At 36.0% G+C, this 13,514-nt stretch overlaps 1 protein-coding gene across 1 annotated transcript in view; it reads right to left on the bottom strand.

Annotated features, from left to right (window-relative positions):
- Positions 1–13,514, bottom strand: part of Snw1 (SNW domain containing 1) — a 36,516-nt gene that overhangs the window by 1,944 nt on the left and 21,058 nt on the right. The window contains exons 8-12 of the mRNA XM_026401567.2: positions 13,048–13,113; positions 10,949–11,065; positions 9,182–9,323; positions 3,037–3,133; positions 739–856 (exon numbers count right to left, since the gene is read on the bottom strand). Of these exons, the coding sequence (XP_026257352.2) occupies positions 739–856; positions 3,037–3,133; positions 9,182–9,323; positions 10,949–11,065; positions 13,048–13,113 (540 nt within the window). The remainder of the gene's footprint in view (positions 1–738; positions 857–3,036; positions 3,134–9,181; positions 9,324–10,948; positions 11,066–13,047; positions 13,114–13,514) is intronic.

The following is a 13,514-nucleotide window of genomic DNA, read 5'->3' as shown; positions in this document are numbered from 1 at the left end:
TCACTTAACATATGCATAGTTACTAATCAACATTAGGTGAATTAAAATAGAGTGTGTCTGGATTCGTAGCTCAGTGTCACAGTGTTTGCTTAACATACATAAGGTCCAGTACCACAAAGGAACAGAAATAGTGTCCTAGTTGGTTAATGACCTCCAGAACTAGAAATTAGATTTTCTGACCATCAGTCTGGTACTTTAGTCCAGTTTTCAAGGTTCATTTTTAAAAGCTCTCTAGTTGAAATGTTTCTGTAGCTTAAAAAAAAAAAAAAATCCACAGATCAAAAGAACTAAGGTAGTTTTATAGAACACTGGCTCTAGTTTACAAATACAAGGTAAATACAACAGGGCTGGGGTAGTGGCTCAGCAGTAGGGCGCTTGCCTAGCACGTGCAAGGTGCTGGGTTTGATCCTCAGTACCACATAAAAATATATAAAGGTATTGTGTCCAACTAAAAATTATATATATAATTTTAAAAAAATCCATACACCAGAACCACCTAATTTCTTATCACCCTATTTCTTTCATTTTCATTTTCATTTTCTATTGAATTGTATTCAAATTTAAGAGGTCACAATCAGAAATGTTTCATCTTGTCTCTTAAGTAACAACATCCAATTTTTTGCCACCACATTGGCCAAATTTTGGCAATCCAAATCAAAGACATGTTAAATTTTCTTTTCCCTAAGGATAGGTATTCATGTCAACACACAAACCATGCTGTTTCTAAACTCCTTGTACCTTGGATTGGTTGAAAAGCCTTTGGTCATACTGCACTTCATTGGAATTCCGAGGATTGGGCACACCAAGAGCAATGACTTCACTGATATCTCGATTTTCATTTCTCTGCAGCTTTGACCTATTTGAAACACAATATAATTAACTGAACACTCTTTACAGACAAGTTGAATATATTCAATTTAAATACAACCAATCTCAGAAGCAAAGGAAATGAATATGTCATGTTTATATCTTGTGAACATAAATTTCCTGATAATGTGTAATCAGGTTGGCAGCTGGTATAGCATTTCAGATGCAGAATTAGAGGAGGTAGAGTTCTACAATTAGGACTCTTCTGTTAGCTCAAAAAAACGTCCAATAGATTGGTTCTTGTTATGGACAAACAATCACCATAGAACCATGCTAAACTATGAAACTGCTCTGGTCTATACTTGCTATCATTAGACAAAGGTTTGGGAAGTGGATGCTAAGTGACGCCTCATTTGAATCCTCATCCACACACTACAATCACTTCTTTTGCTTAACCACATTCTATAATTTTATCCTACTAATTTGAGGAAAACATGTCAATGATCACTCTGAATTTTTAATATTCGGCTTAATTTAATTCCTCTACCATTTTATTTTAGTACGTACACACTCTACATTGGAATGAAACCATGGTAACTGTCATCACTAATTTTACTAAATGTTCAGGTCTAATTATTTCCATAGACAATGTGCTTTTCATCCAGTCACAAATTTATGGCCTTTTGTTTTTTAAAGAGAAAACATTTTTTAATATTTATTAATTTTTTTAGTTTGCGGTGGACACAACATCTTTTTTTTTTTGTAATGTAGTGCTGAGGATCGAACCCAGCGCCCCGAGCATGCCAGGCGAGCTCGCTACCGATTGAGCCACATCCCCAACCCAATTTATTTATGGCTTTTCTATGTTACCAATTTTCAGTCACTTTACCGGTTTTAAGGGCTCAATTTATCTACAAAACCATTTTAATCTTTACAACTTAGAAAGTTCTAACGAAGAGTGTCATTAATTGAAAACTTTCACATTTAATTCCTCTTTCTTCTAATTTGTAGATTTACCCACAACACTGAATTCAGATTCTTTGCTTTTCCATGACTACACTTATCAAGGGAGATGAAATATGCCACTTCAACAATAACCAACACCAGGGCTGGGGATGTGGCTCAAGTGGTAGCGCGCTCGCCTGGCATGCGTGCGGCCTGGGTTCGATCCTCAGCACCACATACCAACAAAGATGTTGTGTCTGCCGAAAACTGAAAAATAAATATTAAAAAATTCTCTCTCTCTCTCTCTCTCTAAAAAAAAAAAAAAAAAAAACAATAACCAACACCAACAGATGTGATTTAAGATATGACTTAAAAAACGGATTGCATCAGCTCCTAGGATGATCAGAGTATAGAGTATGGAAGTTGGTTGAGAGGAAAATGTTTTACATTTACATTTGAACAACACTCAGAATTTCACTTTTGTATTGTAGCTTTCCTTGACTTTTTAGCAATTGTGCTCCTCAGTATCTGTGAACTACAATTTCTACTTTATGTCCCCACATATGTACTTATTTGTTTTATACATTTTGTAACTTAAGAATGCTTTTAAAATTTTCCCAAATAAGCTGCTCAAATTTTTACTTCTTTCAAAACTAACCCCCACTGCCCCCCATACCCTGTATTGGATACAGCACTCTGCATTATGAAAGGATGTCAATAAAGGTATGGTAGTTTATTTCCTGTCTAAAAACATAGGCAAATAATTTGTCTCACCATTTGAAATAGAAAAATAACAGATCAGAGCAGTCTCATTCACTACTTCCTTTTCACAATCTTGATCTAAATTCCTTTATCCACATTCCATACACTCCAGTCTTTTTTGGGGGGAGGGCGGGGTACTGGGTATTGCATCAGGGGCACTTGACCAAGAGTCAGGGTCTCCTGAGTTGCTTAGCATCTTGTTTTTTTGCTGTGGCAGGCTCACAACTCGAAATCTTCCTGCCTCAGCCTCCAGAGTTGCTGGGATCACAGGCATGCACACAGCTCCCATTCTTAATTCTAATTGACCTTATAAAGTGATGGAAGAAAGGACTAATTCTAGGGATAGTCAATTCTGCTAAGACAAAACCATTAAGCATAAGAAAATTAGGTGCCAATTTATTATCAAACTGAAAATAAAAGGGAGAAAAAGCAAAACTGCTACCAATGGAGTAAAACTCTGTTCCAAAAGTTAATATAAAAAGGACCTCTTAATAATTTGTATGTACATCAAATAACACATACCTCTTATCAGGAGCTGCCCTAGAAAGATTCCGGTCATGCTGTCTTTCTTTTCGTCTATCGTGACGGATTTCATCTCTCTCACGTGCCTCCCCATCCTCTGTGTGGACACAGTTGAAAATCACTTCATTACTGTATTATTCATTAATATTTTAAATACAAGAATATTCTTTAACTTTAGAGAAAATTCCATGTACTTCTTTGTAGTCACATTCATTCAGCCTTTTTAACCTTACCTGCAATTAATTTAAATCTAATAAACAGTATTAGTTTAATTTTTGTTTGGTTTTGAGGTGTAGGGGATCAGACCTAGGGGTGCTCTATTACTAAGGTGTGCCCATGTCTTTGAGACAGAGTTTTGATTAAATTGCTCAAACTGGTCCTGAACTTACAATCCTTCTGCCTCAGCCTTCTGAGTAGCTGGGATTGCAGGATTGTGCCATCACACTGAGCTGTATAAGAACTTTTTGAATGTGAATTCTGTATACTGAAGTATATAGCACTGTTGTCTTCATGTACATTGTCTTCATGTACAGTAGTACATTGGACTGATAAATGGACAGAAACATGAGTATATATGTGACAAAGCAAATTTAGAGATGGTAATTATTAAAAATATCCAATATAAAATCTAGGTGGGTGGATATGAGCGTTCATCACACAGTGCTTTCAATTTTTTTGGATGTTTGAAAATTTCATTGTCAGGAAAAAAGAATTATGCATAAATTTTTCCTTATATTTTGAAAGATTCTAATAAACAAGGAACCTTTTGCTGCCATCTTTATTCCTACTGTACCTATGTCATCAAATCCTGTTTCTACATGATAAAATTAACAATGTGACCTTATGCAGGTTACTTAACAACTCTGGCCTATAATTTCCTCTTCTGTAAAACAGTAACAATAATAGCACCATTGCATAAAGGTTGCTATAGAGATTGTATGAGGTAATACATGTATACTGCTTAAATTAAGTACAATAAATATTAACTACTAATATCTGGCAACAGACTCTTCCTTTCTTTTAATTGGCAAATAATAATTGTATATATTTATGGGATACAGTATGATGTTTTCATATGCTTATAATGCAAAATAACTAAATCAGTTTAGCTAATAAGCCCATTATCTCTCATACTTACTTTCTTTTGTGGTGCTGGGAATTGAACCCAGGGCCTTGTGCATGCAAGGCAAGCACTCCACCAACTGAGTAGTATATCCCCAGCCCCCATACTTTCTTTTTGTGTAGAACATTTTTTTTTTTTAAAGAGAGAAAGCTGGGACCAAGTGGGACATCAACCTCTGATGGAGGAGCAATGACCTAGAGTTAGTTCAGCATGTTTAATATATAAGTTTTATCATCAAAAGGGTTTTCTGTGAGAAAGTTTCTTCAAAGCAGGCAGGTTGAAGGATGAAGACAATTACAATTATCTACGGGTGCTCATAATTCTCTAGGTCTAGCAGCTGGTGTCTGAACTCAGAGTGAAGACTGACAATCCTGTGTCTTACATAGAACCTCCTTTAAGCAAGGAGTTACCATAGCAACTGGGCAGTCTTGACCTGCACCTTTGCACAGGAAGTCCCTAGGGCAGGTCATCTCCTGCTGTGAGACAGAAACTATCACCATTCCCACACTCTAAGTATTTTTTTTAATTTCATCCCTGATTTCTTCTACTATCCATTCATCATTCAATAGCATGTTATTTAGTTTCCAGGTGTTACAGTGGCTCCTATTTTTTATTTTATCATTGACTTCTAATTTCATTCCATTGTGATCTGATAGGGTGCAAGGTATTATCTCAAGAACCATTCTGTTTTTTATTTATTTTTTTATTTTTAATCATTTGAGACAACTTAAGATAAAGTAAATTTTCTTTCTTTTATTGCAGTGCACAGGACTAAACCCAAGGCCTTGTGACTGTTAGGTACTCTATTGAACTACATCCATTGTCTAACAAATTTTACTTCTAAATTGCTGGTAAAGTATTTAGAACAACAGGCAGGCATTTATATCTTACCTCATTAAGTCATTCATATTATTCAGGGACATGGGTTACTACTTGCAACCTTAGTTATTTCCCTACAGTTGAACTTAGACTCCCAAAATTAACTGCATGCTTAACACCTCCATCTTAAATTTAAGATGTCCTCAATCAAACTCCTAATCTTTCCTTCCCAATCCTGTTCCCCTTGTAGTTTCCCCAGTATTAGTAAATGGCAAATTTAATCCTTCCCAATTGCTCAGGTCAAAAGTTGTTAAGTCATTCATTTTTTTTCCTTTGGTACCAGGGATTAAACCCAGGGGTGTGTAGTGACTGAGTCATTATCCCAGCCCTTTTTAATATTTCATGTGGAGAAAGGTCTTACTGAGTTGCTTAAGGCCTTGCTGAGGCTGGCTTTGAACTTACAACCCTCCTGTCTCAGCCTCTTGAGCTGCTAGGATTACAGGCTTGTGCTACTGTACCTGGCACCAAAATATATAAAATACATTTTATATATAAAAAAATATAAAAACTACCATATAATAGGAAAGGAAGCAGGAGAGGTAAAGGTAGGGACTGGAGAAATTATATTATTTGCATATATGAATATGATGAATCCCACCATTCTTGATTCCTTCTTTTAACTCGTACCAGTTTATTATTAATAGCCTTCCAAATAATTTCTCTGCTTCTGCCTATGCCCATGCCATAGTCTTTTTTTTTTTTTTTGGTACTAGGGATGGAACCTAGAGCACTCTACTGCTAAGCTACATTCCTAGTCCTATTTATTTATTTATTAGTTGTAGGTGGACCCAATATCTTTCTTTAATTTATTTATATGTGGTGCTGAGGATTAAACCCAGGGCCTCACACATGCTAGGCGAGCACTCTACCGCTGAGCCACAACCCCAGCCCCTAGCCCTTTTTATTTTGAAACAGGGTCTCACTAAGTTGTCTAGGTTGGTGTTAAATTTGTGTTCCTCCTCAGCCTACTCTATGAGTAGTTGGGACATAGTTTTCTATTTTTAACATAGTGACCAGAGTAACCTTTTAGAAATATGTTAGAGGAAATGCTGGTTAAAGGGTACAAAGTTTCAATGATGCTGGATGAATAGATTCTGGAGAGCTAATGTACTACATGATGACTGTATTTAATAATACTACATTAAATAAATGAAACTTGTTGACACATTTTAATTGTTCTCACCAAAATTATAAAAACTACCATATAATAGGAAAGGAAGCAGGAGAGGTAAAGGTAGGGACTGGAGAAATTATATTATATGCATATATGAATATGATGAATCCCACCATCATGTATAATAAAAATGTACCAATAAAACTTTTTTAGAAAGATAAAATCTAATTTTTAAAAAAGAGGAAAGCAGGAGAGGCAGAGAAGGAGATGTGACATTGGAAGAGATCAGAACAACATGATTGCTAGCTAGTGGCCATAAGCAAAAGAACATGGAGCTTCTAAAACTAGAAAAGGCATGGAAATGAATGCCTTCAGGAAGCAGCAGCACTGCTAACACCTTGAGTTTAGCTTCCCTGAAATTCATTACAGTAATAAATGTGTGTAGTTTTAAGGTAAAAATAAAACCTGGCTATTCAAGATGACTGATAGGTTAATTAGCTAAACAGAGGCAAACAGTCTTTTTTTTTTTGCCTTTATATTAATTAATTAATATTTGGTGCTGAAAATTGAACCCAGTGCTTCACACATGCTAGGTGAGCACTCTACTACTGAGCCCCAGCCTCTGCCTCAGCCCAGAGGCAAACTTTTATGAAGTATACATATATCAGAACATTACATTGGGGTGAACTGGATGAATAGATTCTGTCACCATGTAGTACATCAGCTCTCCAGAATCTACTCATCCAATGAATCTATTCATTGGGGTGTGTGGTTCAGTAGTAGACTACATGCTAATTAGTAGCATGTTCAAGGCTCTGGGTTCAATCCCTAGCACCAAAATCCAAAATAAAACAAAACAACAAAAAGCAATGCCTAGAAAATTTAGACTGGGTATATTACTGAGTTCACTTCTAGTCCCACCTTCTTGAGAGACTGAAGAGGAAAGATCTCTTCAGCCCAGCCTGGGCAACATAGCAAGACTCACAAAACAAAATGAACAAACAAAACCCCCCCAAAATACCACACTGTACAACTTAAATACGTGTAACTTTCATTTGTCAATTATACCTCAATAAAGGTGGCAATGTTGTTCTGTTCAAAACCCTTCAATTGTTTTTCTTGTCATTTGATGTAAAAGCTATGTCCTCTCAATGGCTGAAAGACCATGTGATTTTGGCTGGCCACTATTCTTCCCACCTGTCCTAACTATCTGGACATCTCTGATTTCTCTCCTCCCTCACCACTCTCAGCCATACTGGTCTCCCCATACTTCTCTGCGCACACAGGCATACTCCTAACTCAGGCCCTTTGCACTTGCTTTATAACCTTCTACCTGGAGTACTCTTCCCCAGATAGCCACATGGCTTACTTCCTTAATCTTTAAGTTTTTGTGACAATGTTATCATTTCAGAAGGAGGCCCAGTCTGAAAACCCTCTCCTGGTACTTTTATATCCGCTTCCCAGTTTATTTTTGGCTGTAGCAGTTGTTACCTTTTATTACATTATTATCAATATTACTGTATGATTAATTTTTTTGTCTGTCTACACTCAGCAGAAATTAACTGCTTGCCCTCCCACCCCCAAACAATGTCAAGTGAAAAATCTTGCATCTAGAAAAAAACCCTACACATAGTAGGCACAGAATGTTAACTGAATTAATGAAAGAATGAATACTTGAACTAGATCAATATTTATTTATTTATTTACCCCCCCCCCAGTTGTTGAAAGACCTTTATTTTATTTGTATGTAGTGCTGAGAATGGAACCCAGTGCCTCACACATGCCAGGCAAGTGCGTTACCACTAAGCCACATCCCCAGCCCTTAGACCAGGATTTATTAAGGAAGCAAAAATCACCCTAACATATTTTCTTTAATCAGAATTAATTACCCCACTCCAATAGAATTAATACACCAATGGAGACAACTAAATAAAACTAGAGGGAGCACTGGCAGTTTTTTTTTTTTTGGGGGGGGGGTACCGGGGATTGAACTCAGGGACACTCAACCACTGAGCCACATCTCAAGCTCTATTTTGTATTTATTTAGAGACAGAGTCTCACTGTATTGCTTAGCACCTTGCTAAGTTGTTGAGGTTGGCTTTGAACTCATGATCTTCCTGTCTAGCCTCCCAAGATTACAGGCGTGTGCCACCATGCCAGCAGCACTGGCATTTTTAATGATTAGAAAATACATTAGCCTGTAAGAGAGAAAAACTCTGAATTATTTTACCATATGGGCAAGCTGACTTCCTCATTTCTCCTTCTAAATTTCAAGAAAACTAAAACAGAAAACCAAAATAACCCACCCGCCTATCACTTGACTAATACCCTCCTGCCCCCAGGCCCTTGTACATGGAGACTAATCACTCCATCAGTCTTTTTAATTCTATTTTGAGATAAGGTCTTATCAAGTTGCCTGAGCTGTCCTTGAATTTGTGATCCTCCTACCTTACTCTCTACAATAGCTGGGATTAGAGCAGTGTGCCAACATGCCTAGCTAAATAATAATGTGATTTTTAAAGTACCATCTCTTGATATCTCCTGGGAATTGGTTCTAACACTCACCAGGGATACCTGAATGCATGCATACTAAATTCTATTATATAAAATGAGGTGGTATTTGCATAAAACTTAGTGTCCTCCTTTATACTTTCAATCATCTCTAGATTACAGGTTATTTCTTTTTTCCCTCCAAACATTTTCGGCCAGTTGGTTCAATCTGTGATGTGGTTTCTGAGGATATAGAGGGCCAATTGTATATTGCTCAGGACTTAAAACCCCTGAAAATTCTAGTATACAATCCCACATGAAAGGCTCACCTTCAAATATACTCTCTTTTTTTCTGCTGCTTCAGCTTTGTAAGGTAGAGGTTACTTTCCATTTCTACACTATTTCTGAAATATCAGAAGTTTTCTTTATATATACTTATTACTTTTGTATAAACTAAAAAACAAAAAGACAATAAAGAGGTTTTCTAAAATGAGATACATACTGTTCATTAAGTGAATTCTACCAAGAGAATGTTGTACCTTTTTCCACATGAGTTTTGATCCCCGCTCTCCTCTCTCTGGCTTTTTGGGCCATTTCTCTAAGTTTCTCTTCATGTTTCTCCTTTTCTTTTTGAGCCATCTTTCGCTCTACTTGGGCACGCATTTCCACAGCTTCACGAGCCTGTTAGTAAAAATATGACATTAAATAGGACACTACTGTGGGGCAAATATTTACAGCTATCATCCAACTCCATGACTAAAGTATGGCTTGGAAGAGCAATTAAACAGAATTCATATTTGTAACTGCTGATTAAAATAAGATATCCTGCGTAGAAAACAGTGCAAGGTAGGTTTTTCACCCTGGGGAGTGTTTTAATGGCTGAAACTATTGTGACCCCAATCAATCTTCTAAGTCAAGTGTTTACTAATGCATTCTCATGAAAAAATCTAAAAATAAAAAATTAGCTAGCACAGAGCTGCATGTCTATTGCCCCAGCACTTGGGAGGCTCAGGAAGGAAGATTACTTAAGCCCAGGAATTTGAGATTAGTTTGGACAACTAACAGACCTCTTCTCAGAACAATTAAAGAACAAAAACAAAAAAAAATTATCTAACTCAAGATAAAACTTAAGCCTAACAGAGATATATATATATATTTATTGATATTTATGTGTTTTTTTTTTTGGATGTTGGGGATCAAATCCAGGGTTTTAGGCATGCTAGGGAAGTGCTCTATCAGTTAGCTATGTACCTAGAAACGCCCACCCCACCCCCTTTTTTTCTTATTTTGAGATAGATTTTCTTGTTTTATTTTGCTAAGGTGCCCAGGCTGGCTTCAAATTTGGGCACTTTGGATTGCACAAGTGTGCCCTCATATCTGGCGAAGTTTTTAAAGAGATAATGTTTATAAGGGAATTCATTGTGATACAGAAGACAATCTTTTCTACATACTAAACACATGCCATGTGAACTTTTTTTTATTATTAGTTGTTCAAAACATTACAAAGCTCTTGACATATCATATTTCATACATTTGATTCAAGCAGATTATGAACTCCCATTTTTACCCCATATACATTCACATCGGTTCCACATCCACTTTTTTACATACTGCCATACTAGTGTCTGTTGTATTCTGCTGCCCTTCCTATCCTCTACTATCCCCCCTTCCCTCCCCTCCCCTCTCCTCCCATCTTCTCTCTCTACCCCATCTACTGTAATTCATTTCTCTCTCATTCATTTTTCTCTCTAATTCATTTTTTTCCCCTTTCCCCTCACTCCTCTTATATGTAATTTTGTATAACAATGAGGGTCTCCTTCCTTTACCATGCAATTTCCCTTCTATCTCTCTTTCCCTCCCCATTCTCGACCCTGTTTAATGGTGATCTTCTTCTCATGCTCTTCCTCCCTATTCTGTTCTTAGTTGCTCTCCCTATATCAAAGATGACATTTATGCCATGTGAACTTGAAGTTCACAGTTTAAGACCATTTAATATATATCATAACATTTAATATATAACACATATAACATTTAATATATAATATCAAAACTCAATATCATTATACTATTTTATGTAGTATTCAATTAATCCTGTAACTGCCCCTTTTGGGCAACATCTACATCTAAAGCAGGAAAATTATAAAATACAGAACAAAACCTAACAATCTCTGCAAAATTGGATTAGCCTAGGTAGCTGAATCATCATTCAGTACTGGAGCTAAATTAAGAGTACCTTAAATAAATAAGAATGGATTTACAAATTACCATGAATTTAATTTAAAAAATTATAATTATAGCAGACCAACCTTCCGATCAGCAATGTACAGCGCTTCAGCCAGTTTGGCAAAATTCTCATTTATGTGTACTGTCTGAAGTCCTCTTCCATCAGCAGCTAGACGTTTGTCTAATGGAATTGTATAACCCTAGGAAGGGTAAAAGCAGACAGAAGATACCAGTCACAGAAGAGCTACAATAAATATGTAAAATGAAATTAAGACCTGTCCATTCTAAGACCACATAAAGTTTTTTTCTTATATCTTTCTTCACAATTATGAAAAATAAGAGCAAGTAACAATGAGTGCTTTGTATGGAGGATTAAGCAAACACTTTACCTCTATGGCATCAATCGACACAAAAAGTATAAAGCTGTTAATATTATAAACATTTCACAGATCAAAATAGTGAGAGAGAGCTTAGGTAATGTCCCTAAAGTCGTATGAATAGTAAATGGATAAACTAGTACTTAAACTCGGACAGCATGTCTTCAGAGCCCAAGCTCTGGAAAAACAGATTTTCATGTGGAGTACAATAAAAGAAAATCACCATTCAAACAGCCAAGTAGCTACTCCATGAATAGAAGTATCAAGTCACACAAAGGTAGCACCCAAATCACAATAATCTTTGGATATTAATTTGCTATACTCCTTCAATATTTACTAGATTCTAAGTTTTAGTAAATGGGGGGGAAAAAGATAAAGTTTACTATGTAATTGAGTTTCTAAACCTTGATCCTTTAGTTAGAGTGTGTGGTAATAATTTAAAAAAATAAATGTCCATTAGTTAAAAGGAGAATTTCTTTCAACCAGTAAGTGAACCTTTATTAAGGTTGAAATTCTGCAAAGTACAATTTAGGCAACTGCTAAATTTTACCACTAATATAAAGGTTTTTCTTGCTTCATTTTATAGTTTCAAAACAATTAAGCCCTTTAAAAAGTGTGTATTTCAGTTTTAAAGACAGTAATAAAACATTTGATGCATGAATGAGTTACCAAATAAAAATATCAAACCCTAAAAAAACCCCGATTCTACATTCTGAAGTTTTCATCCCATTTTGGTATGAAAACTTTGTTCTTCCAGATTTCTGACTAGATTCCCAAACACTGACCTCTAGTCCATGGTCTCCTAACAAAACAAAGTGTTACAGAATCAAATACTTAATATACCACATACTATACTAATCAGTATATACTAATCAGACTAAATCAGACTAGCCAACCTACCTGTGGGATGAGGACAGCACTTCCTTTAAGGAAGAACTTACATTTAATTCAAGGGTTAAATTGGCCTTTTTCGCCCATCAAAAATAGAATCACAATATAATTTGGAGCATGATATAGTGATTAGTCAATTTATCCCATATTTTACAGGTTCTTAATAACTCCTGGAGGCTTTGGTTAGTAGATTTCTGCAGGATTTAAATAGCCTAAGCCTGCAATGTTATAAACAGAGACCAATAGTTGAAAATTAAAGTACTAAAAATATCCAAATATTTACTGTTATTTTCTCACATCATCATTGAGACTGGTTTCTTTCTTTTTTGGGGGGGGCCAGGAGGGTGGGATTGGGTGCTGGGATTGAACCCAGGTCATTGCATGTGAAGCAAGCAGTCTACCAATCGAGCTATATCCCCAGCTCCATTTTTCTTTTCTTTTTATTGTGGATTAAACGAAGGGGCTCTTAACTACTGAGCCATATCCCCTTTTTACTTAGAGAAAGGGTTTCCCTAAGTTGCTTAGGGCCTCGCTAGGTTGCTGAGGCTGGTTTTGAACCAGCCTCACCATTCTCCAGCCTCGACCCCCTGAACTGCTGGAATTACAGGTGTGCACCACTGTGCCCAGTATGATAGCTAAAATACACTAAAGGAGTCTACATGGTAATCATAAGCTTGGCATACTAACATTTATATTTTAGAAAGTCACATAAATTGGTCTTTTAAATTTTTGGTGTGGGTGTTAGGAACCAAACCCATGGTCTTATACATGCCAAACATGAGTTATAGCACTGAGCTATATATACCCTCAGTCCCTGGCATTCCTTTCTGAGATCATTTAGATAAGGTGCTAAAGTTTCAACTGAAGTAGTAGATTATAATGGAGACTAATCTTACAATTATTAAATTAATTACCTTTGCATTTTTCCAGTTGGAAATACAAGGAGGAATCTTCCACTCTTGTTGTTCCTTTACAGTCATCTGAGTTGAGAAAAGAGCAAGAGAAGTGTGATATTTTTATAGATTCACAGTCTAGCTAAAAACCCAAGTATGATCTTTCTCATCAAAGACTCTTCCATATACAATTAATGGACAGATTTTGTCAAAGTGTAAAATTCCATTTGTTTTGGTAGCACTATATACTGTGTTCCCATACCATGGATTCTATTAATAATTTTAATATAGTAAAAAATGGAAAAGAATCTAGAAATTATCTCTGACACTTAAAAATGCTGGCTGGTATTTTTCCACAAAGTTATGTGTTACCTTTCAGATGAAAACTTGTTCTTTTGGGGTAATTAAAAAAGTCCTTTAATATTATCATTTGGAGACCTAATGAACCCATGGTACTCATATGGGATATCCTTCATGTGAAACAGATC

The sequence above is a fragment of the Urocitellus parryii genome, chromosome 6 (genome assembly GCF_045843805.1).
Source record: "Urocitellus parryii isolate mUroPar1 chromosome 6, mUroPar1.hap1, whole genome shotgun sequence".
Lineage (NCBI taxonomy): Eukaryota > Metazoa > Chordata > Mammalia > Rodentia > Sciuridae > Urocitellus > Urocitellus parryii.
Note: the sequence above shows the minus strand (reverse complement) of the source record. Positions and strands in the feature narration are given on the sequence as shown.